The sequence below is a fragment of the Colletotrichum tamarilloi genome (assembly GCF_030869305.1).
Source record: "Colletotrichum tamarilloi strain Tom-12 chromosome Unknown Scaffold_86.1, whole genome shotgun sequence".
NCBI classification, from domain to species: Eukaryota; Fungi; Ascomycota; class Sordariomycetes; order Glomerellales; family Glomerellaceae; genus Colletotrichum; species Colletotrichum tamarilloi.
Genome location: NW_026849469.1, coordinates 27,981 through 54,926, shown reverse-complemented (window position 1 = coordinate 54,926; position 26,946 = coordinate 27,981). Strand labels below are relative to the sequence as shown.

At 53.2% G+C, this 26,946-nt stretch overlaps 9 protein-coding genes across 9 annotated transcripts; 2 read left to right on the top strand and 7 right to left on the bottom strand.

The window, feature by feature from the left end:
- Nucleotides 1-933: 933 nt before the first annotated feature.
- Nucleotides 934-1,470, bottom strand: CTAM01_12987 (uncharacterized protein; the record flags this gene model as incomplete). The annotated part of the gene is made up of 1 exon (XM_060528992.1): nt 934-1,470. The coding sequence occupies one exon, from the start codon at nt 1,468-1,470 to the stop codon at nt 934-936; it is 537 nt and encodes a 178-aa protein (XP_060376412.1).
- A 1,957-nt stretch (nt 1,471-3,427) lies between these two features.
- CTAM01_12986 (uncharacterized protein) lies at nt 3,428-4,852 on the bottom strand (the record flags this gene model as incomplete). Its single annotated transcript, XM_060528991.1, has 6 exons — nt 3,428-3,791; nt 3,852-3,882; nt 3,944-4,008; nt 4,061-4,178; nt 4,247-4,619; nt 4,685-4,852. 6 exons carry the CDS (start codon nt 4,850-4,852, stop codon nt 3,428-3,430), a joined length of 1,119 nt encoding a protein of 372 aa, XP_060376411.1.
- Nucleotides 4,853-5,632: 780 nt separating this feature from the next.
- CTAM01_12985 (O-methyltransferase) lies at nt 5,633-7,818 on the top strand (the record flags this gene model as incomplete). The annotated part of the gene is made up of 4 exons (XM_060528990.1): nt 5,633-5,857; nt 5,920-6,170; nt 6,232-6,992; nt 7,676-7,818. 4 exons carry the CDS (start codon nt 5,633-5,635, stop codon nt 7,816-7,818), a joined length of 1,380 nt encoding a protein of 459 aa, XP_060376410.1.
- Nucleotides 7,819-8,809: 991 nt separating this feature from the next.
- CTAM01_12984 (uncharacterized protein) lies at nt 8,810-9,148 on the bottom strand (the record flags this gene model as incomplete). The annotated part of the gene is made up of 1 exon (XM_060528989.1): nt 8,810-9,148. The coding sequence occupies one exon, from the start codon at nt 9,146-9,148 to the stop codon at nt 8,810-8,812; it is 339 nt and encodes a 112-aa protein (XP_060376409.1).
- Nucleotides 9,149-9,208: 60 nt separating this feature from the next.
- On the bottom strand, nt 9,209-11,178 carry CTAM01_12983 (chromatin remodelling complex subunit; the record flags this gene model as incomplete). The annotated part of the gene is made up of 3 exons (XM_060528988.1): nt 9,209-9,683; nt 9,735-10,821; nt 11,118-11,178. 3 exons carry the CDS (start codon nt 11,176-11,178, stop codon nt 9,209-9,211), a joined length of 1,623 nt encoding a protein of 540 aa, XP_060376408.1.
- A 916-nt stretch (nt 11,179-12,094) lies between these two features.
- Nucleotides 12,095-14,000, bottom strand: CTAM01_12982 (transcription factor TFIIB; the record flags this gene model as incomplete). The annotated part of the gene is made up of 2 exons (XM_060528987.1): nt 12,095-13,293; nt 13,802-14,000. Coding segments are annotated over 2 exons (1,398 nt in total), but the record flags the coding sequence as incomplete, so codon positions are not given.
- Nucleotides 14,001-14,433: 433 nt separating this feature from the next.
- Nucleotides 14,434-15,336, bottom strand: CTAM01_12981 (uncharacterized protein; the record flags this gene model as incomplete). Its single annotated transcript, XM_060528986.1, has 1 exon — nt 14,434-15,336. One exon carries the CDS (start codon nt 15,334-15,336, stop codon nt 14,434-14,436), a length of 903 nt encoding a protein of 300 aa, XP_060376406.1.
- Nucleotides 15,337-20,511: 5,175 nt separating this feature from the next.
- On the bottom strand, nt 20,512-23,042 carry CTAM01_12980 (arsenite efflux transporter; the record flags this gene model as incomplete). The annotated part of the gene is made up of 3 exons (XM_060528985.1): nt 20,512-20,856; nt 20,936-22,878; nt 22,967-23,042. The coding sequence occupies 3 exons, from the start codon at nt 23,040-23,042 to the stop codon at nt 20,512-20,514; spliced, it is 2,364 nt and encodes a 787-aa protein (XP_060376405.1).
- A 1,530-nt stretch (nt 23,043-24,572) lies between these two features.
- CTAM01_12979 (uncharacterized protein) lies at nt 24,573-26,732 on the top strand (the record flags this gene model as incomplete). Its single annotated transcript, XM_060528984.1, has 5 exons — nt 24,573-24,727; nt 25,054-25,190; nt 25,243-25,389; nt 25,448-25,960; nt 26,014-26,732. 5 exons carry the CDS (start codon nt 24,573-24,575, stop codon nt 26,730-26,732), a joined length of 1,671 nt encoding a protein of 556 aa, XP_060376404.1.
- Between the last annotated feature and the right edge of the window lie 214 nt (nt 26,733-26,946).

The window sequence follows — 26,946 nt, the reverse complement described above, 5'->3', positions numbered from 1 at the left end:
ACCCAGTCGTCATCACCGTCGTGTTAATCCGCCCGCCTGCCCATATCACTCAAGCGCTTACTACACATCCCCGTTGAGACGAGACGTGCGCGTTCAAGAGGGCGGTTGTCTGCTGCCTCCAGGCGAACACGCACTGGGCTCGATATCGCATTGTCTACCCCGGACTGGACGGATCTGGGAGTTGTGACTCCCACCAAGCGTATCCGGACGGGCCGCCGTTGACCAGTCGGTGATCTGACGACCTGGCTCCGAGAGTTCGTTGCAGCCACCGTGAACTTGCGCATCAATCATGCCTCAATTTTGTTTGCCTCCAGTCGAAAAGGGAAAGGCAAAGCAAAAGCAGCCCACTAGTCGGTAGATTGTCAGCCACGCTTCGTTTTTGAACACATTGCGCCAGACGCAAAACGGCCATGCGCGTGGCGTCCGTCCGTACCGACAAGGCCGTACCGTATCTCAGCTTCCCTTGGATTCGCGATTCGGCCGGATAGCGGTAGACGGCACATGCAACTTGTCTTCGTTGTGACCTGCTGCTGGTAATAGCGGCCTTTGCGAGCGGTGAGAAAGGGCATGGCGCGACTTAGACATACATGTCTGCCTGCCTACCGTCTTTTTGACGCCAGTACTCTCTCGTCCGGTTCACTCTGTTAGAGCTTACGCTCGTCACGACTTTGCTCTTTACGGACATTTTTTGTCTCGGCAATCGCAGGCAAACACTTCTACTAGGCCAAGCGTGTCTTTCGTCTTTTCCCCAGAGAGAGGGAGACCATCAGTCAACCCAGGCTGCAGCCAACAGTAGCTCCTGGGTTCAATAGCTAGTGACTGCCGAACGACTCACTGCACTAATCCTGTTGCCCTGCCCTTGCCCTGCCCTGGCCCCCTTCTGCGCCGCTTCCTGCAGCGGTGGCCAGCGCCGGGGCATGCGAGCTTCGAAGTTCAAGGCGCGTGATCTTGCTTTGCACACCACGTATAAGCAGTACACACGCAACCCGCACACTCACGCTCACGCACGCTGAACGGACGGAACGGGCTGGAAGCACGTAGACGCAGCGGAAGGGACGGTGAGTATTTTATTTCGGGATGTGCTGAGTCTCGTGCTTTTTCTGGTTGGGTGACTTTTGCTTTAGCGTTGGCTGGGTTGTGGACTTGCTTGGTCGGGACGCCGGCTTGAGCCCAGCGAGCGGCCTGTGGCTGCTGCTTCTGCATCCATGTTGGCTGTTCGCTGGCCATTGGGTGTGGCATGACACCCTCTCTCATTGATCCCACCACCAGTCCGCTACATCCTAAAGCTCCCCCATGCCGGATCGTGCCGTTGGGCTGGGTTGAACGACCGGTCACGTTTCTGCGGTTGGACGAGCCTTGGAGGTGAGGATGGGTGACTAATCCGGGGGGAAGGGTGATGTCGCCAATATCCCACTCATTGCTTGCCTTGACGACGCTAGCTTCTTGGGCTCGGGCTTTGCTCTCGATCATGGCATTTTTGCTGTAGAGTGTCACGGAGGTGCAATAGTATAGAGTGCAGGCCGCCTCCTTGCCCTTGCCTTGCTGTAAAACTGAGCAGAACGTAAAAGCGGATCTACTGCAATGCACCGTCCGGAGATCTGTTATGAGATCTCATTGACGTCCTTGATTCTAGGCGCAATGGCTCGCCCGATGCCAATCTATCGCACTCTATAGCCAAGCGTGTTCAAGTACACGCATAATACTATGAATGCATTCTTATACTTGTATCTTCAAGAGTGGATGATGAATCCCTGCCTTGCTCGGAGTGGTCCGCTAAAAGTGTCCCGCGTAGCCCAGAGACAAACGCTCAACGAGCGGTCGATCTAGAAGAATAGCAACCGTGAGGTGAGCGAAGCAAGTGATGTCATATTCCCAGGGGCAAACGAACCCACAGACGGAGAAGAAGGTACAAGGCTACGATAAGCTTTTTCGAAACCTAGTTTGATGCCACCGACTTACTTGTGTCGCTCGGGTTGGCGGTACCGTGGATGGAGTGTGTCGTCTGGGTGCCCCGTTTTGATGCTGTGGTTCCGCTGTTCTGCATATGCCCTTCCTTCGGATGGGAAATCCAGTGAGCCTGTGGTTGTAGTTATTTTGATTTGTCGGGTTGGTATGTGTGGTTTTGATGTAGCTATGACTCGGGAAGTTTTTGGCATGTCTGTGGTGACGGCCCGAGTCGTCGCCGCTGCCATCACTCCCCTCCTCTTGAAGACGACCCAGAGATGTGAGAGGGCTTTGGGCGAGGGTAGGGTACGGATGTGAGGAGAGTTTGAGGAAGCTATGGGCAAGTCAGCGTCGGGGGGTTTTTATATTCTGATTGTGGTTGGGTGAGTGTGAGAGGGAGGAGAAGGGTTTGGTAGGGGACTTTGAGACGCACGGATGATTGGATATGATGTCTGTGGGTTGGATTGAGTAAGAATGGCAACGGGAAGGGAGAAGTTTGTGATGGGTGTGCATGTGGAAGGTGTTGAAGAGGTGTTTTGAGGTTTCGTGATGTTGTAGTGTTGCGATGTTGTAGTGTTGCGATGTTGTGGTGTGGTGATGTTGCGAGACTGGAAGGTCCAGTCTGTTTTGTTGATTTCGGGAAACCAGTATTAGCAACGATCATTGGTTCGGTTTTGCTTTCGCTTTCGAAGTGTCGTTTGTAAAAGGCGAGAGATTCTAACAGCTGACTATCTACTCCTGCCTTTCTAAACACGGGCCGTCGTAGCGAGTATATATCGAGGCCTTGAGTCAGGAATAGTTCTGTCCGGCAAGCCAGTCAACAGCAGGAATACCCTCGTTGATCAGCCAGGGGGCATTGCGGAGGACCCAGTTCCAAAAGTCCTTCTTGACTGCCACCTTGTTGATGGTGGCCAATCTCGAAACCTGTCGGCCTTTATCTCTTAAGCTAGGAACTATGGGTTCTGTTCAACGGTGCCCGTTCGTGCTTGTTCCGTATTCGTGAGGCTGGCGTGACGAATACGGGGAGGGAGGTGGACGAGCGGTATGGACGTGGTGTGAAGACTATTTCTACGGAATAGGAAGGGTTATAAACGAACGTTCAGGATATGGTGTAAAGATTATCTTTACAATACAGGAAGGGAGGTGAACGGACGTTGAGGACGTGGCGTGAAGGTTGTCTTTGTGGGTTTAGATATGGACGTGAATGATTATCACCGGTAGATAGATGCCCAAGTGAATGAACGATAATAAAAAAAACACAGAGGCCTTCAATCCATCGTAAGGAGATGCCAAATATTGGATTGTCTTGGATAATCTTAGCTTCTTCGTTAGGCTCCTGCTTGATACAGGGGCCCTCAGTTCTTGGGTATAGATTCTCTTTGATTGTCAAGGATAGGGTCTTCCCCAACAAAGACGGGATAATGGCCAGGCCATCGGGTCCTCTGCCATACTTGATACGACGTACTAGCCTTCCCTCTCCCACTCAAACTCCCTTTTTCTCTGTACTCACACTGAAAGTATCCGCCCGTACAATCTTCCTGTCAAAGTCGTCCTGGCTCAGTATCATCTCCTGACTGCTGCAACTTCTCGCCCCCGCGATCTTTGAATCCGTCTCGTCCAGGCTGTCTTCGTCAGTTCGTCTCTCCACCCTCGTGATGGTCCCCCATGTGCGCGGTTGCGCCTCCGTCTCGGACTTTGCCCTTCCACTAGGGCCCATTTCATAGTTCTCGTAGGTATGTCTGCCTCCCCTGGGACCGGATCCGAATATGCGCTTGCCAAAGATGCGCTCGCCGAGCGGTTGAAGTATGGGTATACAGGCGGCTATGATCATTGTGCCGCCTTCGACTCTGTGTGGTTCGGAATAGATTAGCGTTGCGTGCACTTTGGATGGCTCGTCTCTTACTCACATTGTCCAAATTACCAAGTCCGCCGTATCGTCTGGAGGGATATCATCAGCCTGAAGAGCATAGATGGCAGTGGAAGCGAGCCCATGACATACATGTGAAGTCGCTGCTCGCAAGACTTGGGACGCGGGTGCATTTGTAGACCGCGACCACGGACGAGCTAACCAATGTCAGCACATTCTTGTCGTGATGGCTACCGACTGACTCCTTACATAGACCCAATGCCCAGCGCAACACTCAAAGCTGCCTTTTTCTTGATGCTCATCTGTAGTCTCGCAAGCACCAATGCTGGATAGACAGCGAGGTACAAGTCAACAAAGGCGCCAAAGGCTATCTCACACGTCAGCAGGCCGTTGCATTAACTTGGCCTCATTATCAAGGTAAACTTAGCCTCGTACCTCCCGTGTAAAGAGCAAACGAGACCAATATCCATTTATTCAGGCAGTGACCAGGCACGGAAAAGTCCCATTGCGATTGCGTTGGCTGGCAATGTGTGAAGAGGAGAATCATGTTGGCCGTCAGGTTGAGCAGGCAGAAGAGTGACAGGGCCCAGAGGAACGTCTTGTGCCATGGACTCGGGTTCAAGATTCGCGTCAGGAGGGCGACGACGGCGAGCTTGGGTAGGCCAAACGACATGACGCCGGCTGGGAAGCCAGCGATTGTCCAAAAGATGGCTCCGGACTTTTGCTGGGTGGTCAAGAGCTCGAAGTGTAGGCCCATGCCATGTGATACAGCAACCACGGCGGTCGCGACGCTCACCCAGCTACAGATCTATGTAAGGTTGGCGAACCTAGTCAGACAGCCAATATTGGGGTATTTGATTTGAGACAACTCACTACTGACGCCACGATGAGGAAGTCATCTGAATGGACCTTCTTGAGTATCACGCCCCGTACATAGAGTCTTGCTGCAGTGAAGAGGGTGCTGAGAGCCGTGACTGAGACGATGATCCCCAGGGAGGAAGGTCCCTTATTCTCGGTGTCATTTGATGTTGATGTTGACATTGCTCTTGTGGAAAGGCGGCAATTGAGAATTGATGGGATCGAAGAAAGTCAATTCTAGAAAGTACGGACGAGAAAGGGGGAACACAGATACCATCTGCGATGAAAAACTGCGCATCCCAGAGTTCGCACGCCGGCCTGGCTGCTGTTCTGGAACCGGAATCCAGGAATCACATCTCCTCCATTTTCAGATGCTTCCAACCGATCGAGTCAGATATTTCGGGGTTTCCAGCCGAAGATGTGATAATCAGACCATCAGATTACCCGGTCCACAGAATCAAGATGCTGCGTAACTAGGATGGACCAATATTTGTTGGACCAACAAGATCCTTCTGGTTTCGAACAGGCTCATACACACGTAGCGAATGAACCCTTCCCGTTCAAACTGGAGTGGTTCCGGGTTGCTTCACCCCACAGACGACTGTTGGACACGGTTCTGTTGCAACGATGCATGAGAAACAGGTCTGTTGGTCCAGAGTTGCAGCAGAACCTTGCATGGTAGCGTGTAGAATAGATGGGAGCTTCCGTGTTTGAATCTTGGCGATCATGGGAAAAGATTCATCGGACATGGGTTCTCGTCAAGGGTTCACATGAAGAACATATGGGTATATGCAAAGAAAAGCATACAAATATGCTCGGCGATGTCCTGCACCACTGCCCAATACCCCATGTAATCAAAATCATATCCGACGTATTTGCGACCAGCATTGAAAACAGATTTTCTTTCACATACCTTACTGAATCACACGACCCTTCATCATACCGTAATATTGATCATCCGCCATGGGCTCAGTCCTGGAAAGTCTTCCTCATGGTGTCTCAGTCGACATGGCTACTCAACCCAGCAACCTAAAAGATGTGGCAACGTTGTTGAATAGCATCAGCACGTTGGGCGTCTCCTCTCTCGACAATGAGCAAAATCGCCTTAATCTTTTGAAGCAAGCTCGTTTGCTGGTCCAGGCTCTAGAGACACCCAGAGAGACCATGATCAAGCACCTGTGGGCACAGGTATTACAAGGTCATTCAAAGCGAATAGACGGCGAAATTTGCTAATTGAACTTGATACACAGCCTGCCACTGGCTGCGCCATCGCCTCTGGAGTTGAATCGGGTCTCTTCGATTACATGGCCCGAAACCCAGGGCCCAAGACCGTAGCCCAACTCACCGCAAAATTAGACTTCGAGAAAGATCTACTGGCGCGTTCGATGCGGCATCTGGCGTCGACCGGATATCTACGCGAGACCGGCGTTGACGAGTACGAGACGAACCACTTTTCGAAATCACTGACCCTCCCCATCATTGGAAGCGCCTACTCCTGCGTGTAAGTCTACATCAGCCAGCCGAACATGAAAGATTTGGGGGCAACTAACGGCCTCTTCTAGAGTCGGCGGCGTGTGGCCTACCTTTTGCAACTTCCCCACGTATCTCAAGAAGAACGGGCGGAGAATCACACCAGGGACAGGACCTCTACAAGACGCCATCGGCAGCAACAAGGACTTTTTCACACATATCATGGAAAAGTACCCCGCCGGCGAGTTTCAGCAGTTCATGAAAGGATACGGCCAGGGGAGGAGACTCTGGATGGACCCGGATTTCTACCCCGTAGTCGAGCGCCTCGTCAACGGCGCAGACACCACCTCATCGGATGCGGCGTTCATCGTCGACATCGGAGGCGGCATCGGTCACGACCTGGACGAGTTCTGTCGCAAGCAACCTTCCGCGCCGGGCCGGCATGTCCTACAAGATCTCCCTCACGTTCTCTCACAAGCGCAAGTCCAGGACCTCGACCCCAAGATTGAGCTTATGCCGTATGACTTTAATACCGAGCAACCAGTCAAGGGCGCGAGGGCGTATTATCTCCACTCTGTACTGCACGACTGGACAGACGAGGTCTGCGAGAGTATTCTTGCGCGGGTCAAGGCTGCGATGAGGGCAGGGTATAGCAAGCTCTTGATCAACGAGAACGTTATACCTTCCAAGGGCGCAGATTGGCAGGTCACGGCGCTCGACATGGTCATGATGACTGTGTTTGCGTCGAGAGAGAGGACGGAGGAGGAGTGGTATCAGTTGCTGGAGGGAGCTGCTGGGTTGAGGATCGTCAAGATCTGGTCTAGGGGGGAGGGGTCCGAGTCGCTTATTGAGTGTGAGTTGGCATGAAGATAGAGCAGGATCAGGGGAGAAATCTGCTCAACATGGAAAGCTGAAGTAAAGAAGCTTCTGGGCCTCGAGGATCTCACCTTTGCCGTGTTGTCAAATATCTTTCAAGTTTTTGAACCTCAGAACAGAGCGGTCTCATTCGCCCATTCCAGCTCACTATGTAATCAAGCAGCCTTATGAAGAACGCTGTCGACCTGTTTAAGAGAGCCTTTAGACATTCAAAGGCGGTCCGAGAGCGGGAGATACTACATATTACCAGTCGTAAACTGGGTAGACCTGCTCGTCCAACCCGAAACATTGGAGCCAGCGAGCGAGCTCCCAGTCGGGATCATACTCCATGATTCCTCTTATATACAGAACTAGGGCTTCTCACACAAGTCCAATTCAACGGTCTTGATGCCGCTTTGTCTATCGTGCCTTACTTCTCTTCTCTTCCTCCCATTCCCTTACCTCTTACACTTTACCTCTCGTGCCCTACTCGTGATATATACATTTATGAATACGGAACAGGTGCCGAGTATTAAAGATGAGAAGAACGGTCAGAATACCCAGCCTCATCGGGCGAGACCCCAAGCCAACTAGTGATACGGGAGAAAAACCAAGCGCTCGCATACATCGAGGGACTCTATTGCACCATCTCAAAGAAGTTTTCTCTTCTCTACGGTACAGTCATCGTTGAGGAGATTACGAAGCTTAAGAATGATATTAAGGGCCTCGAGGTGCAAGATCTCGAGGTGGAGGGCACACCTAGCTATAGTGAAGCGAGCGAAGGACAGGAAGACGTCAAGATGAAGCACGCCGAGTCGGCATAGGATTTGACAATGAGAGGGGGTATTGCCCATCGACAGATGAACGACGATAATCCCTCTGGGCGACTGTACACTTGTTAATTAACTGGCTGATATTTCTTTTGTCTTCCCAGCACGCAGGCATTACTTCATCTTGCTGGCCGAAAGCCCCACCCCCCCCCCCCCCCCAACATCCCCCAACATCCTCACAACTCAATACCACAACAAAAGCATCATAAACACCACCACATCGTCGCGATGACTCATAAAAGCAAAAGAATACTCCTCGACGGGGAATTGAACCCCGGTCCCCTGCGAATCATGGGATTTCCCCGGTGACAAGCAGATATCCTCACCACTAGACTATCGGGGAAGTGTGGATGTTGACACCCAGTGATAGTTGGTTGAGCAGTCGAGACCCGCTGAGGGTATACAAACCCACAGGTGGACCTTTGCAATCAAGTGTGCAGGTAAAATAGTGTGCTAGCTAAAAAAAGACCCGTTCCCTACCTATTATTGTAAGAGTTTTTCTTGTCCTGGTCACTGGTAATTTAAATTGACATAGGTTAGGAATCAATGATGTCTTGGGGGCGAGACCGAATAGCTCAGCCTTTCTTCTCAGACATAAAGAAGCTAAGACAAGACAAGTAAACTTGAGGCAAATCCTTTATAAGCCATTCATGAATCATGCTAGTCCTACATACAACTTGTTTCCTCTCTTCAATACCTCCCTCACGGAAGCAACTCGGAAGCAACTCTCATCCCAGGCCACGCCCAGATCTGCCGCCCCAATCTCTCCTCTCAACAGCGGGAAAGAGGAAAAGCAGTATTAACATCGACAGCAATAGTTTTCCCGTAGTCTCCTAGGTAGTGCTGGTCACCCCTGAAACCATTCCATCACCATATACATCCCCCCCAGAAACGCCAGGCCAACGGGGAAACCCCCCCAAAACAAGCAAACAGTAACTTCCATCGAGCATACCATGCCTCTCCTTGTTCATCTTCACCTTCAACTTCAAATGCCACCGCGGAATACATCAGACTGGATCTTAACCCTCTTCCCCACAGCCTCACCTGAACCAAGTCCATCCGAAGAGCGCTTCACGCCCCGGGTGATAACCCCATTCGTCGCCCTCTTGGGTGACTCAACACCCGCGCTCGCCATCTTGGAAAGGGAAGGCGGTCCATTCGGCATCTTGCCCTGAAAAGACTCCGACTTCATCATCTTCCGAGCAGCAACAGCTTCAGCCCTGACGGCACCAAGATGCCTCGTATGAAACACCGCCCTCCTCTCCCTCCCGTGACCGCACACCCTCACATTACCACCGCAAAAGCTGCATTCGTTCCTGCCCATCGCCGATGCGAAGCGGCCGTCAGGCGCGGGATAGAAGCCGGGGATCGCAATCAGCTCCTTCTAAGAGTGCTTGCCCTGCGGCACAATCGCCTTGTCGATCTGCAGGTTACCCCTTGCCATCTTGTCCTTCTCGTCGCCGAAGCGCGACTCGAACTCCCGCTGCTGGTCCTGGTGCCTCTCGAGGGATTCGCGGCACTCCGGCGGCAAGAGGGCCTTGAGGTCGTCGCCGATGGCCAGGATGCCGTTGAAGGGTTTCAGGAAGTCGGGGACCTCGGCGGGTCGCTTTCCGGCGGATTGGACGCCCGCGCGCGGTATTTCGTAGACAATGTCCACCACGTTGAAGTTGCGCTGCACAGCTGAGGGTACCGAGGGGAATGCGCTGTTCGAATCGCTTGTGTTGCCGGGAGTGACCCTCTCGACGCGGGCGCGAGTGGGTTGCGTGTTGACTGGCTTCTGCATCAGGTTGGTGTGAATGTCGTATGCGCCGTTCCGCAGTGTTGCCATCCGGATGGCATTAAGACGACTGTTGAACTCGCTGAGCTTTGTTAGTATGTGGCACAGTAATGATTGATGTATATAAACCCACCTAGCAGCACGAGCGTGCTCCAGTTGCCAGTTCGTATCATTCACGTTGACCCTCTTCTTCTTCACCTCTGTCAAACCAGCAAGAGGATCCGAAGCAGCCGGTGTTTGGTTGGTATGGTACACGGCACTGGCGCCGAACCACGCGACATACTGATTTGTGTTGTACGGCTCGTTGGGGTTGAAGACGTCTGACGGGTCCGCAACGTGTCCCTCGATGATGCCAGAGGCGCGCATGTCAGCCACGCGGTAGTCGTCCACGATATTCCGACCTCCCACAATAATCCTCGCGCCGAACTCGACAAAGACGGATCGCGCCGTGACGATACCTATCGCACGGCCCTTGTATGAGTGGGGAATGATATTCCGCTCAATCATGTCCATCTTCTCGTCGTCGCTCACGATAATCTTGTACAGCTTCGGGTGCTTGTTGAAGAACAAGTAACTGTCGCGGAACCCGACGCAACGGGCGGGCTCCGTCGACAACATGTACTGCCTCTCGCCGCGATCCTTGACCGTGAATGTTCTGCAGCGGTACTGGCGGCCGCCCTGGAGATTACCGAGCTTGTCGACCTTTGTCTCGCCTTCCGCGTCCTCGGGAAGCACGCACTCGTCGTCGACAATGTCGACCTCTGTGCCCTCCTTGTCAATCACCTGCTTGAGCTTGGGAGGTGCTTGTCCAGGCGCGGGCCGGCGTCCGCCGCGGCCGCGCCAGCCTCCACGACCTCTACGTCGCGGAGTGTCGGCTTCGGATGCGGGTACCGTGATCATGTTGTCCCAGCCCGGTGGCTTGTTCTTCGGAGGCCGTCCTAGTCGCTTGCGACGCACCACAGGCTCGGCCGGGGGAGTGGGTTCTTTGGCTGAAGGTTCAGATTCCTCTCCCTCGTCGTTTGCTTGCTCTTCCTCTTCCTCCTCTCCGTCTTCGTCGGCGGCTTCCTCTTCATCGCCTGACTCGTTTGCCTTCTCTTCTTCTTCTTCCTCCTCATCCTCTTCGTCTTCTTCGGGTGGCGCCTCATGCTCGGGCTCGGACTCGACAGCTTCGGGGACGGGCTCGTCATCGTCGATGCCTTCAAAGGCTCTGGGCGTGCTTTCTATGTTCGCCAGTCAGTCAGCAAGCAGCTTTTACTTGTGATTTCTGACAATTTCCATGGCTGGGACAGCGACTTGTTCGAGGGGTAGCTGTTGGGAATGGAGGGGTACGCGAAGCGAGGAGGAAACCATTGAGGCGCCATGCGCTCGCATCCCACAAGTAAACGAGCCGTGGGAGAAGCTTCGAGCAGATGTTCCGTCTCCGTCATGTTGCAAGCCATTCACGGAATCAAATTACGGGCTATGCAGCTCCCACGTCGCGACTAAAGGTGAATAGTCGGGGAAAGCTTGAACTTACGTAGCGCAGCAGAGGCGCGCTTGGCGGCAGCCCTGCCGGACCGAGAACGACGTCCGGACATTGTGAGGCGCGCGTGTCGAGGGCGCAAGGCGGATGGTGAAGTTGAGATGGAGATTTGTGGGCGCAATTCGCAAGTTCGGTGCAGTGCAAGGCTGAACGATGGTCAATCGGCGCTGGTAGATGGAGTCGCGTCGCGAAGCAAGGCTCAGCTTTCCCTGTGGTCGGAAAAAGTCATTGGGGACTGAGGTGGTATCTGATTGGTCGTTTGGTCAGTGTAAATCATACATCGCACGGCTTTTAAACACTGTATACACGCCCATCTACGAATTGCTTCATCAGAAAGAACCTTGTTAAGCTGTACCTCTACGGCCTCACTGTTGTTTCTCGTCTCATTACTATTTCTGGTCAAGCATATCAGGCTCACTGGAATATCAGCGCAACCTCATGACTGAAAGCATGTTGTGATTCGTGCTGTCTATGCTATGAATCCTCTTGGTAAGAAAGAAACCAAGCAGCAATCTGGGAATGTCCGCAATGATTATGCAATTAAGCCACCCCAGTCCTAATAATTCCAGAGTCTCCATCCCAAACCTCACCACGCAAGCGAGCAAAAAAGCAAATCTGTCTCGTCGGCAATCGGACCCTCCAGCTCTAATCTTCCAAGAGCTTCGAGGTTGCACCATTCCAGGTGACTAGAACCGATCGACGGACTGAGACGGCGGGCACAGGGAAACCACCCCTAAACGCCCATGGATATTTTTGTGTTTCGCAGTCGCTGCCAACGACCAAAATAATGCAGCCGGCTGCACGAGGCTTCCAGAAGTTCGTCTTGACGTGATGTCCTACTCCTATTTGATAGTCAAAAGTTTCGCGTCTTCTCCGAAATCTCCCGCCTCGACTTTGATGGAGGCCATTTCCTCTGCCTCGCCTTGGGGATGAGCAGTGTCTAAGCAGTTGAAAAGGCGACCAGAAACCTTCTAGTTAACCGGAAGATTATCGATTGCCTTCTTGTCCGCGCCCCACTCCTTCTCGATGAGTCTATCGCGAGCCTGATACAAGAACCGATAGGCTGTCTTGATGGTGCCGTCGCTGACGCCTGCCACCGAGGCAATCTCCTTGGAGGTTCTCGATTCCTTCATGAGGTGAGATGCCATATAGATACAGGCGGCGGCGACGGACAGAGGCGAACGACCAGCCAACTCAGAGACGCTCGACGTCTTGCGTGCGAGCGCGCGCGAGACGTTTTCAATCTTCTGCGCATTGCGGAAGTTGAGGTTGGAGCAGAAACGAGTGCAGAGGTCCTCGGCACTGGTAGACGCGCTGGCCTTGTAGCCGTCCAGATTGGAAAGAGAGCCGGCACCACGCGGGTTCTCCTCCTTGATCTTCTGGAGGAAAGACTCGAGCTGCTTGAAAACCCTGCCGATTTCCTTCTTCGACACATGGGTGACCTGGAAGATCTCGCGGAAGGTACGGCCGACACCAGTCTGACGACACGCAATGAAAATGCAGCCTGCGATGACAGCCTCCTGCGGCTTGCCTTTCATGAAGTTGTGGTCGTACGTCAGCTTAAAGATGTGCTTGGCCGCATCAGAGACGTTCTTGCCCAGGTTGATACTATCGCAGAAGGCACCAATCTCCTTGTACGCCTGCATCAGAGATTTGCTAGCCTTGTCGTTCTGAGACTTATTCTGGAGACGGGCAAGTTGCTTAGAGTCTCTACCATCACCGAATGCGATGGTGGTCTCAAGCTGTGAGCCGTTGAGCAGGGGGTTGACGGCGTCACCGACACGGGAGGGATCGTCGTTGCCCTGGTCGTCGTTGGCAAATGTACGCCATTCTGAGCGGGTGTCGATAATCTTGTCTCCGACGACGAGGCCGCAAGAACCACACACCATGTCGCCAGAGGAAAACTCCTCAACCAAGTTGGGAGGGTACTCCTTGCAGTCGGGACACATCACGACGCAGTTGAGGTCATCCTTAAAGCCCTCGGCATTCTCGTCCGTCGCGGCTCCATTGGGGCCGAGCATCTTGGGCTTGTACGGCTTAGCAGTGTAGATGTTATTGATTTCGTCGAAGACTTTGCGACGACGTCTGAGCTCCTTTCTTCTCCGCCGGAGTTCTTTTCGCTTATTGACGACTGCTTGGTAGGTTTCTTCTGTCGGCTCGCTGGTTTGCGCTGTCCAAAGAAGATCGGTATGAAGCTGAACGAAGAGCGGCGAATGCAGCTTGGCGGTGTTTTTTGGGCGACGGCTACTTCGCTCAATAAACGATCGTCTCAAAGGACGATGCTAGAAGCTGCTTCGGAACCGAGGTCGAGTCTCGATCCCACGCCGAGGCAGTAGGCGAATGTATATAGATAGAGAATCCTCAGGCTACTTGATCGGCGTTTTCTTGATGAACGGGGTGGGCGTTCAGCGGGAGAATGACGAAAGCGCTCGGGGATGCCCTAACTATTTCAAGAGATAAAGGTGAGCCATGACTTCCTGACTTTCGGCAGGAATGTCCTCTCTCACCAAATGAATTGTCCTTTGACGGAAGTCACGAAAGACGATTTTGCGGGGGAGGGAGGAGAGGAGACGAGGGAGAGAAAGGCTTTGTTTGCCAGCCGACCGATTCTACCAGTGAAGGCGTCCGAGACGTGTGAAGTGGCGAACAAAGGCTTGAGATGGTACGGCGCAATGTACCAGGGTCGCGCGGCTCGAAGGACTCGTATACGACGGTCGCAAAGTTGCTCTGAAAAAAGTCGATGCGACGTTTTCTCGAGATTTCGTTGCGGCGAATGCAGACGACGATCTTTCGTGCGGCGAGCGAGTGACGTGAAGTGGGTTGTAGTGGGAGAGAGTCGAGGCTGAGGTTTCGGATTACGGACGAGGACTTTGACCACCCTGTAAGACCTTAGGCAGGCAGTTTTCGGAGATGACTCAGCAGGCAGGACACAAGGCAAGTGCGAGGGACTCGGCAACCTTATTTCGGTCAACCTCACCTTGCTTACCTCATCAGGTGAGTGGGTCTACTGTCAACCTCCGATTTTCGATTTTTGTCATCTCGAATGTTCCAGTCCGCCGAGGAAGGTGTAAGTCAACCAATACCTTCCTTCGCAACGCGCCGGTCTCTCACTGATTGCAAATAAACCAAATTTGAGTCAGAAATACTGACATATATTCGATCGTGGGTATCAATACAAAAGAAATGTACGGTAAAAGAAGGTACAAGAATACACACCGGGGCAAACCTTTAGCCCCCGTCCTCTTCAAGGTAGAGGCATTTCGCTCATCATGTCTCGTAACCACAACACACCCCAACTCCAGTCCTGGCCTCATGAAAAGTGTGAAGTGCCATCAGATCTGGGCACCGCCGGTAACGGTCGCGTAATCTCCTCCATCGGGTGAATCGGCGGCGGCGCAGTCTCCTTATCCAGAACCGACCGGCTTGGCCCAGTCGACTCCGGCGTCAACGGGACCCCGGCCCCCTCGGCATCCACGCCGGAACACCCCGGCCCAGTATAAGCCCGCCTCGCAGACGAAGCCGAACTTGAAGTCTCCGACCCGGACCTGCTTCTCCCCTCACTAGGCGCCCACTCCCCAGATAATTGTCGCCCATGGTGTAAATCCTCCCGATGCTCCCTCATCTGCTGCCTGCCCCGCGGGGGCTCCGGCATATCCAAATCCGTCATCTGGTGGTGGTGGTGGTGGCGGCGGTGGTGCTGCTCCTGCATAGAAGAGAGATCAAACACGTCCTCGCAGCTATTACTCCTCGACGGCCCACGACTCGCAAGCGACTTGCGAATCATGATGCTCCGCTGCAGCTCCTCTTCTTCCAGCCTCTCCAGGGCGCTGAGCTTGCGCCGGCGGGCGAATTCCTTCCGCGTGAGGTAGGGGTCCCGCTTACACGCCTCGCGGAACTGGGCGTTCTTTTTGCGGTCAAAGATGTAGAATAACGTCGCCGACATGATGGCGGATGCGCAGCAGAGGATGACGATGATGAGAACCGTTGTTGTTCCGGCAGAGGAGGGTGATTCAATGTTTCCTGGTGTGCCGCCGATGCCGTTGCTTGCGTCTATTGGTGTTGGTGTTGTTGGTGTTGTTGGTGATGTTGTTTGTGCTGGTGATGTGTGTGAAGGAGATGCTGTTGCTATTGCTATTGTCGTCGTTGTTGCTTGAAATGTTGTTTGTATTCTTGCTTCTTCTCGTCTGAGTATGTCGGAGATGGCAGGTGCCATGTCTTCTTATGTTGACGTTGCGGGCAGCAAGAGAACTGAGCGTTATGTTTGTTGACAGCGGGACTTTGAACAACATGCAGTCCTAGTCGCCAAGTCGTAGTCCGTTTAGGCCCCGCCCCGGGGTCTGTACTCTTCTGCTTGCCCTTTCCCCTTCTAGATCCGAGAGTCGTAGCTGAGCTTTGGGGCGGGATAGAAGTTGAGAGAAGGTAGTAAAAAGATGGTGCCGCGATAGTGTACGCCAGCGCCGGTCTCCGGTGGTGCCAGTGTGACGGATAAGGTGGGCGGAAGGGGGGCGTGGAGCAGAAGTAGGGGTGTGTTTGTGCGGATGGTCAATGATGCTCCGGACGACTGCACCCAAGCGAAGACATCACCAATGTTTATGTGTGTAAGTACAGGCAGAATGGGGTTGTTGTTCTGTTGATTCCGCTCGGAGCTTTTTGTTCGATGACGGGGACGAGAATAGACAGCTCTGTGCGTAGACCCTCTCTAAATAAAAAGCCCGTGTGGTGATGATGGGGAATGGTGATCAGAGTGTGAGGGGAAAAGGGATGACAGAAGGAGGGATGAGAGGTCCCCTTTATTACATGGTTTCTGAATCTTCCCTTGCGAGACACAATGGCTACTTCTTTCGCATTGAGATGAGAGAGCTTCACAAGAGCTTCCATGCAAGCAAGCATGGCCATGGAGGGGGAGGAATCCTATCAGACCCCTTGTCCAGCGTGAGGAGGGCACGAGCCGAAGCAAGCGAAGCAACTGCAAGGCAGAGAGGGTATCTCTACCGCTGAGTGGCCGGCATCCGTCGATGCCTTGGCCTTTTCCACTCACACTCGCGCAAAAGATTCATGGGTTGGGAGTGTGCATATCGCCCAGCTGCGGACATGGTGGATGAGGATGGGACGGGACTGGGGAAGGAAAAGCAGAAACAGAAACGAAAAAAGAGGGTAAATGTTTGGGAATAGTAGCCGTAGCCGTGTGAGTGTACCCCATAAGGCGCTGTTTCTGCCGCAGCGATGCCACTCACAACTTACAACTGCTCTTTCTGTACTTCGGGTTGGACCATGAACCATGCTCGCGAATCGTTCGCCCGGCGCCATGCGATGCGGCTATAATTGGCCGTGTTGCTCTCGTCGTGCTAGCATCCCTGTTCTCCCGCAGCAGGGAAACAGATCCGCCCCCCGACCAACCGCGGGGATCCAAGGGTATGTGGTGTGTCTGGAAAGGGATTTGCCTGGACTTTTTGGGGCGGTTCATGTTTCTTGCGGCGGCTTTCTTTGCGGCGGCGAGGAAACGGATAAGGCCGAAGGTTGTCCTAAACGTATGCCTAATGTTCTCCCTAGATCGTTCCATATCTATCAATTCATATCACAAACGAGAAACACTTGACTTGCGTCAGTCTCTGGGACCATGGTGCTCGTCTGCCTGGCTGATCTGCGTTGGAGACACATCGAGGCTTGTTGGTCTTGGTAAAGCGAAAGAGACTGCGCAGTAATGTTGCACTGAACCACAGTCTGACAGAGAGAAAAGAAGAGAACCTAAGCGTGGCTCTCCCAAACTTAGAACAAGGTACCACAACGGGTCCACGAGGATCTACCTCAACTCGGCTTAGCCTAGGCGCTCAATCAGCTTTCTCAGATCCGCTCGGTCCAGCCAAAAACCCTGACGCCTTACAGTCCAGCAGCAGCAGCAGCCCGGCGTGGTGTGCTTCGTGGGCCGAGCTGGACTCCGTGGACGAACACACACGCTGGAGAAGCTTCTTCGCTCGTTCGCGGGCGCCATGGCGGAAAGGCGAAGGACCCGCGGGGCGGAGCTGGAACACCACCATCTGCAGCTGTACGGATACTTGGAGTGTAGATCCTGGACGCACACCCTGTCGGTGGTGACCTGAACGCGGACCCCGTCGTGTTAGTGAGGCGCTGCTACTGCTGCAAGTCACTCACTCACTCATGAGTTCACTCACTGAAGACTTCACTCACGCAACCCGCTCACTCATCCTTTTCCCCCACTCACTCTGCAAGCTGGTGATTGAGCGAGGTTGCATCAAAACGGGCAATCATGCGACTACCTCGATTAGTTTCTACCCAACCAAACAAAGGAATCACAATCCCTCGATTAAACACCGCACCGCCGGGGACAACGCTCACATTGTTTGCCCGCCGCATCCAGGCTCTGGCTCCTTTGTTCTCTCTCATGTCCCCCTTTCCCATTGCCACAGGTCCCAACGTTCGGTAAACGTTTCTGAATTCTCAGCCCGCCCTCTCGCAACTTACACAAAGAAAAGACTCGGCTTGGCAGTAACATGATGCGAAGAATCGGCTTGGCCAAAGTCGGGCCGGGGAGGCAATCAACGGCTCAACAAATTAAAGTATTAAGGTAACACGAAAGAGCACGAGGCACAATATGTGGCTTTTTCAGCCGCGAGTGGTAAGTGCTACGAGTCGGGTCCAACATCCCATTCAGAGCCATCGTCCCATTTTGCACCTTGAACCCTTTCTCTCACTCGCTTCAGCTGAAATGGTTCAAACAGAATCTATTAAGACTGTTTTGGCAGGAAAACGTTGAAAGAACAAAACCAAAAACTCTGTCCATATCTCATCCAACGGGCGCATTGATCACTCCCACGCACCTCCTTCGCTGCAGCGCGGCCGTTTCAAAACGGCGACTGCATCAACAGCGAGCCTGCAGGATCTCTCCGGGATAGCCCTCGGCGAGAAGAAAGAGATTCCATGATAAGAATCATACTTGCATTGGTGAAATCAAGGGGAAAAGGCCGCAATCCGAAAGTCAATGTAAGAAACAGAAGCAAGACAGTCGATGTACGTTCCTGCATGCGAAAATGGTGAGGACGTTAGTCGCTGCAACTGCAAACCCCGTTCGAGTGTGATGAATTCCGGACGTGTGAGCACCGCGGGATACCCTCTGCCTTACCCATGAACTCCGGATGGAGACACTTGGACCCCACGGAAGAAGAATGGGATGGAGGATCCTGGGAGATGGGATGCTCTTCGAGTTGACTTTACGATATTCGACTTGTTTGGGAGCGGACTGAGCTTCACTGGAATATGGTATACTGCTCATCAATACCTTAGCTACAATGGCTATCCCAGGCAGACGGTATAATACTGTATCTGCCGCGCTACCTAGTGACACTGGGTAAGAGAGCAGTACTCAAAGTCATCTCGCGTTTCTTTTCGTCGAGATTATTTTCGGAGGCTCGATTTGCAGAAGAGCCCTAAACAGCCTCGGTTCATGCCGTCTTTCCCGCGAAGGATTCAAACCCAACCCTGTTGTGCGGAGGGTGGGGGAGAAGAGACAACGCCCGATTCTCAAACATCCCCTGCATCTATCTGAAGTTCGGAGATTCCAAGTCAAAGTCAATGACCATAGCTAAACCCGAGCCATTAACCATCCCGACTGGCGAGAACTTGGGAAAAGCTCTCTAGCAGAGTCCTGCGCTGCATGGCAGACTGAAGCAAGAGCACGGCCTACCATCAACGACCTGCCTGCATCAATGGGGTGAAACATTTCCCTTCTTCTCGGGCAGAAGACTGCATGCTTCCAGCGTCTCAACTCTTCATCCCACAACTCAATTCGCCCGGGTGCTTTGGCCAGTGAAAGCAGGGTCGAACTTTGAAGAGTCCATCCCGTCTTTTCCCTCTGAAGCCGAGATCCTTTGGAATCGAGGAAACCACTCATCTCTTCCGGACAACATCTCTCAGCCTTCAACCAAAAACAAGATCCAAGACCTTGATCCGGATGCGCCCGCCCGTCCACGCCGTAGAGACGCACCCGACTTACACAAGTTCACACTCAAAGACTGAATCAACAGCCCAGAGCTCCTCGGACCAGCTCATGCAGTAAGCAACCCCGTCCCCTCCCGTGCTGACAGACGCTGATCTTCCGTCCCCCATCGAACCGACGAACCCCTCTGCCCCTCTCCAGGCATCCTCCCATTCCTCCCGTGCCGTCCCCTCCCCCATGCTCCATCAATCACAACCTGGGAAACCCCGCAGCCGTTGTCGTCGGTAGGGGTGAAGCTGCTGTATCCTGCTGCCTCAGCTTACCTACAGCTTCCACGAATCCGACCCTCGGCAGCGGGGCAATCTCATTGGTGAATGGGGGGCTGGCTGAACCAGAAGATCATGACTGAGACACATGCACACAACCCTCCGCTGACGTCCGGAAATGGATCATGATCGCGGTCAAACGGTAAACCCCATTGTCGTGAGTCTACATTACGACACTGTGGATCGCCAGTGAGTGAGAACCTGGTGACGGCACAGCAGCGCGGCGGTGCTATTTTCACGACTCTGCTCAATGTTACCTTACCAAGGACCCGAGTGAGCGATAAGCGCTGAACCGCGATTTGCGGTTATTGACCATAATTCTTTCCGCAACCCCCGCCTATGAGCGAATTCGACAAAAGTGAGTTGGTCTTGGTGAATGAGACCCTAGTTAAAGATGCCTGCCAAAGACCCTCAACTTTGCCGGGCCCAACGGGTGAACTCCTACGCGCCTCGTCAAGGCAGACCGAGAAATCTTCTATGGGCCTTACAGCAGAAGCAATACCTGATCTCTTCATAACCCCTCATAGGCTATGCGCAGAATGCAGAATGCATGGCAAAACAAAAGACGAAGCCCGCGTTGCATCACGCAGCAGAGCCCCCCCGGGTTGATGTTCACTACACAGCCACAGCCCTGCTGCACGCCATCCGCAATAATCCAATGTTCGTACGGTACTCGCCTGCCTGCGGAAATGCATTCAATGACAGTCTGCATGCCCCCCTCTACACAGCCCTCCCGCTCTTCATGCCGCAGTCGAGACGGGACGGCTGCACGATGCCCGCTCCGAGTGTGGCGAATGACTTGTTCTTTGGTCATAAGTCAATTGATCCCGTTTGTGATGTCGTGCTTGTGGCGGAGTGTGGTGCCGTCCAGTCTGGGGTTATTCTGTAGTCTGGCGTGCTCTCATTCTCTCCCGCATTAAGCATCACTCAGCTTTAGATGACGTTGACGAATACCCGTCGTCTTGGCCTCATCCAGACGAATGTTATCCACTGACGGTCATTTCCATTCAAATGGGGGTATCTTTTGGATCTCTAAAACGTCTCCAGTCTTCTATATGATGGCCGTCAACTCATGAACCTCGCCCAGTCATCTGCTTGATTAATATCAAGCTCACAGCGGATACGCATCGTCCGTTCGAGTAATGTAAATCTCCCCAACCAGAACCGTGCAACCGACCGTCATGGCAATGGCGATGATGGGTATGTTTTCCCTTGCAAAGTCCCTCCTGCTGACAAAGATGTGCTTTCTCTCCAGAATGTCCCTCCACAGCAGGCCAGCCAACGATGCGCTAAAGGCAGTGCTGAAGGCTCCATAGTTGACGCCGAGAGCCATACTGTAAACCGTTGCCCAGAAGGTGCGCTCGCTGATGGGAACACCGTTTTCTCGATGGATCTGCTGCCATGCCTGGATCACGCGGGAGAGTAGGATTGTGGTGCCAATGTTTGTACCCGCGAACTAAAGAAAGATCACAAAAGTCAGCCTTTATATGGTATAACGTCATGGTCAAACCAGATCTGGACGGGCAAATACTCACGTTGCAGAGGATGACCGAGAGGAACCCCATGCCACCAATGGCACCAATTGTTCCCGTCTTTTCAACCCAGTGATCCCATCCGTACGCAAACACCGGCACCCAGCCCTTGGTTACGAGAGCTTGCACAAGGACGAACATGGCAAAGGCAAAAGGGACGAGGGCGAAGGGTAGATGAGATAGCACCGCCATCACCGTGGGGAATGTCTCTTGTGACCAACGATACCCGTCCTTGAAGCGCGATACCAGCGTCGCCGGTTGCTTCTTGGAGCGGAAACTCGAGCTTCGGCGGGATTGTCTTCCAGTGGTCCCCTTCTCAATATCCGTAACCCCATCTGGCAGCGTTTGTGCTTCGCCAGGCCCACTGGCCGCAGCTGGCACAGCTCGTCTCCTACTTTCCGTAGAACCCTCGCTCGGTGTTTTGCTGATATCGGCCTTCTCCGTTCTTTCCACAGCTGTAGACTGTGAAGATATGAGCTGCGGGCCTGCATTGCCGGTCACACTGTCGCTGTTTCCTGATGCTGGGATTGCTGGAGTAATCATGAACTCGGCATCAGTAGCGTTCCGCTCCGACGCATTCGTGCTCGAATCGTTGCTGACTGGCGAAACTTCCTCATTTGCAACTCCGAGGCGTTCCTTATCTTCCAGAAGGTCGGTATCTTGGATATGAATCTCTGGTCTGGTTGCATGTGACATTGGCGACATCTCTGTCGTCTCTCGGGCCAAGCTTGTGTCTTCTTGGCCCAATATGCCCGCGTTGCCCTTCTCTCTAATGCCTTCCTCTGCCCTGACAAGCTCCTCATCCTGTCCCTCTCGTCCCTGTTGTGCTATGCGGCGAGTCTCTTTTCTGTGGGACCAGCCGAACGCCAGGTCCCAGCATAGCATGATAAAAGCGGCCGGTAAAGTGACCCAAAAGACTTGCAGGTGCTGATCATCCTTCGGTTTAACGTTTGCGGCATTGAGAGCCAGGACCGTAATTAGGGTCACCGACATGACAACAGCGCCAAAGGCAGCTCCTCCCTTGTCAAGCCAGGGGTTCAAAATCTCAATGGCTGAGAGCAACTGTGCTTGCGGACTGCTCTCGGGCGCTTGATCGGCATTGCTTGCGGCTCCTCTGGGGTTCGGGATGTTGGGGTTGACGGGCTTCGATTGCATGGCCTCCTCTGGCGGTTGAAACATCTCAATGGACTCGGGGATGAGCTTCTTGTCTGCAAAGATGATGTAGAGGAGAAACGGGAACAAGACGATGGCCGTGACGACGACTGGCACAACCATGTTGGCCGTGTACTCGACGAACTTGATGTCGAAGGCACCTGCAAGCACGAGGTTGGTCGGATTGGATGAGACGAGAATGGCTGAGGCGATGTTGGCTATGGAGAACTGGGTGAAGATCCACGCTCTTGGGTACTTGATGTTGTTCGAGATTCGGGTCATATAGGCGAGGAAGGCCGTGCCGGACAAGATAATGGGATCGTTGCCGATGAAGGTGCCCAGGCAGAAGAAAAAGGCGTAGAGGTAGAAGAACAACCGGTAGCCGACCTTGCCTCCCCATTGAAGCACCTTGAGTGCCAAGTACCGAATGAGTCCCGAGGCGTCAATCGAAATGGCAATGTACGCCAGCGTCAGAAAGAAAACCATGATATCGAGAGGATGGATGCCGTTTTGGCCAATGGTTCCGTCGTACACTTCCTCCCTGCCAATTGCCAAGATGGCCAGGAGAAACAAGTCGGCGATCAATGGCGCAGTGATTGAGTTCATTGGGAAGTCGAAGCGCTTGAAACGCTTGCGTCGAGGGGATATTCCCTCAAAGCGACCCTCCTTGAAGTCATCGTGAGTGTCTTCCTCGCGCGGTATCACCCGCAGCTTGCGAAGCACCTTCAACACCGCATCCCACAGTCGCGCAGGAACGTAGATTGGGATGTGGAAAGGGAAAAGTACGACGATGTCTGTGCGCCCATTGAATCAATGAATTATCCATTTGCGACACATGTGCGATGCACATAAAGGCTGTTCAACGAAGGTACCACGACTTACTCGCAAGGAAGAAGGCTATCAACGTCACAATTGACCTCCATTCTCTGATCTGATCCGTCCGTGTATCGATGGCCATCGTAATCAATTAGAGTACGTGTCGAGACTTCGAGCCCTCATGGGGCCCAGAAATCAAGCGTCGACGAGAGAGAGGATTAGAAAATTCGCAAGATCCATGTACGGAGTACTTCTCACGAAGTCTCTGAACGCGGTGAAGGAGGCAAGAACCACCGAATTGAGATGACGGGGGAATGTGCCATAAGTGGAGCCCTTGTACCTATATTACCCGCCTTGCCAATGAAGAAGGCGCGGGTCATTCACTTCGGCCATGTCCTTCTCCAATTGACGTCGCCGCTTCATTCGCGGCGGGGGACGATCGGTCCGGGTGATTGACGTTCCTTCAAGTCTTCCAACTTCCAGTTTGGAACCAACCTAACACTGCCACCTCGCGCCTGAGCTAACGTTGCAAGGAAGAATACTGGAAGCCTGATGATCAAAAATTACGATGCGCATCTACAACCTCCCTGCACTTCCATCTTCGCTTCTATAAGCTTTGCCCCTTCTTTCTCACCGTCATCTTGATAATGTCCCGTGCGAAACCGACTGGTTCAACCATAGAGGAGGATTCTCAGCGCATCAAGTACGAGATATGCTAGAACAGAGTCGACCGCAGAGACCTAGAACCAACAGCCAGGCTGCCCGAGCTAACATCATCCACCCACGTCAGCGAGATCGCCCGGCCATGTGAGGTCCGGGGAACGAGGAGACTCGAGAAGGAAAAGGCACTAAGACCTGAGACGGGGCGAGCTGGCGGGGTGGCATCAACGCCCGACTGGCGAGTTGATCTGGGCCCTAGTGCCTCAACCGGCATAGTATCCTGCACGGTTCCAATGCCATCAGCAAGCATCAGCAAGTCAGCGTGCCTCCGATTGAACATTGTTTCTCGTCAATGTCAGAGCCGACAGGGCACTGCAACCTCTACTGGCCAGAAACAGTTGACAATGCGTCCCTAGAAGCTCTCACATCTGCTGTGTTCCCATCCTTATGGGGCTTGGCGTTGTCGATTCGCCGGTCGGCATTTTGCAGCGTCAGATTCTCAGCGATGCTCACCTAAAGCACCTGCCTTTCTGTATCCTACGACTCGATAACATGATGAAGACGGTAAGATGGGCAACCGAATCCTTTTGCTGCGCCACCACCGCGGGGTTTCTGGAATGCTTGCCATCTGAACCCAAGCTTTTGCCCCTTGCGCCGTTGCTCTGCACTGCTCGCTGAGCCGCACCGGAAGAGCAAGCGAGCACACGAGCACCTTCCACTCACAGCCTTACCATCAAGTGAGGTAATCAATGCCAGCATTGGACGGATACTCGGGCAATCGGAAGGGAAGGTGAACTTCTTCGGATGGAGGGGCGGGAGACGACCTCCATGTCTTGTCCAACTACCGATTAGAGAGGCAGCAGAAAGCCGTTTTCGTCGATTGACTATCTACAACCTCCACCGTTGCTACCGAGCAGGAAACAAACGAAAGCTTATTTTACCGAGCGTTCCCACATTAGATGGTCGAACCACGCTGTATCAACCTCTCGGGAGAATTGATGGGACACGCGCGATGCCACCGCTTTCACCTGCCCCTCTATTGCGTGCCATCATCAGCCAGCGGGCCACAGATCAGCTCACCGCGTCTTGCGGATCGTCTCCGGATTGCATAGAGGTTTTCTGCGGATGGCCAGTATCAGGGCAATATGGATTTGGCCAGCGAATCCTGTGAGCGATGCTTCTCTTTCTCCACTTTCTGATGCAATGGAACGGGATTACATACAACCTACTAAGCGGTGGGCAAAACCGGGGACAAGTCCGAGGCAATCGCCCAAGACCTCATCGCTGTGATGTTTTATCGGCCCTTTATACCTCGCTTTCTGTAGCAATCCAACTCTCGATGGTTCGAGATGGACACAGGACGAGTAGAGCGATGCGTGAATTGTACAAACACAACCAAAGGGCGAAGACGTTGCCCATCTGCAGCTTTTGAATCTCCTCGAATAGACGATGCTCTCCGATAAGCGGGCCATAGCTGACATAGGGTGATCTAGGTATTACATTCTTTTGGCAGTATGCGTACTAGCTCGTGGAGAGAAATGGATCAGAGATGTCTGCATAGCAGCGGCATTGATCTTACCAGCCGTGGCTGCGGTGCATGGGATCGTTCTTGCTGCGCTCCACGTAAATGGTTAGTTGGGAGCAGAAAGGTCCCTAGTTTCTATCTGACACTCATTGCCTAGACGCTGCCGATATGGATATCTACGGGGCGCTTCAATTTTGCTCCATTGGCATTCTCGCAGTTCCGTTGACGGTCAAGAAGTCCGAGACGTACTTCCACGAAAAGGGACGCAACACTGTCTTTGTGTGGACGAGTCTGTTACTAGCAGGTAGGAAGCTAAACTCCCCAGAAGACGTATTTGCTCAAAGTTTGACCAACATTTATAGGTCTCGTGAGCTTGGCTGTCGAGTTCTACCGATCCAATTCTATTCCCTGCTATCAAGACAACAACGGCAATCCAATATCGTCGGACCCGAGAAAGTTCCCTTACGGAGACAGTCCATTATGCGGTATTACCTGTTCCCAGACAGACGGGCCGTTTTCTCGCTTGAGGCAAAAGGCTGCTAGTGAAATTTTCGTGGTGCCGAGGCCGAACGAGCTTCGATTTGGAAACGCCATGTTTCTCGCGGTGGCATGTTGCGTTCCGGCCATAATCTCGCTCATCTCTATGAGAAACAAGATCGTTATCACCGATTGGATTAAGAGGCAGAACGGGCCGCAGAAGGAAAAGGGAAACGAATCCGATGAATCCAAGGATCTACACAGAACCTTTAGCGGGTTCCTGAATCTGATCGAGATCTTCGTTTTTGGCGGCGCTGCCTTAGCCATTCTCATCCTCGGAGAGATCAATCTCTGGAGCCCCCAGATGGACTATCATACCGAGCCATTTGGAAGCGTTGGTGAGTTATATGTGCCTACGGGATGTCTCTGTCGCTGACCAGTTCTCTTCCAGGCCAATGGGGCACCATTGTTGCAACAGGGCTAGCAATCGTGGGATCATTCCTCATTTACCTCCTAGACGGTATAAACGAGGCCCCGAAAGACCCGCTTAGCATCTGTGGCTGCGAACACTGTCGATTGATCTATGATCGGGCTCGAGAGGTAGACTCGGAGTCTTTCCAAGAAAGTGAAGATGGGCATGCAGACCACATTGAGCATGGCTTGCCGCCACTCACTAGCACGTCTACGCGCGGAACTCAGGCAACCAAGCAAGGTCCGGGACATAGAAGAAAGGTCTCTGCCGGCCTGGTCAAAGTTGGCAAATGGTTCGGCAGCACTACCGAAGATCCATTTGGGGCCCCCGACTACAGGGAAAGGCAGTGGCCAGAAGTTCCTGGAGAGCGGTTCAGAAGTTCCGCCTTGAAAGACACGGCTGAACAGTACAGCACATACCGAGAACATGAACCACAGGAGCCATTATCACCAGGACACCACTCAGGAAGCGAAGGCGGGCCCGCGACGCCACGACCTATATCACCCATATCACAGGAATCGCCATTGTCGCCTCCGCCACCGAGCAGAGCTAGGCCAAGGAACAACTCGGAGCCTGTTTATTCACGATCGCCATCGCGCCGGCGACCAGGCTCGCCTTCTTCTCCGGCTGGATCGCCCGAAGGCCCGCGAACTCGACGCCGGCAGACTCTTGAGGTCCCTGGGCAACGTCATTTGTGAGTTTTCAAGACAACTGGAGGTGACCGAGAGCAGCTGAATGCTGTACAAGTTCGGGATCGAGAAGTGCTAGGATGACGTATTTAGTTTGAAGATGGTTGGTCAAATCCGTTGTGAGATTTCTTGTTCTCCTTTGCCCGCATTTTGGGAGGCGTTCCGTGTCAGTGCTGCTCGATATCCGGCCAGAAGTACAGAAATGCCACATGTAAGAATAGAA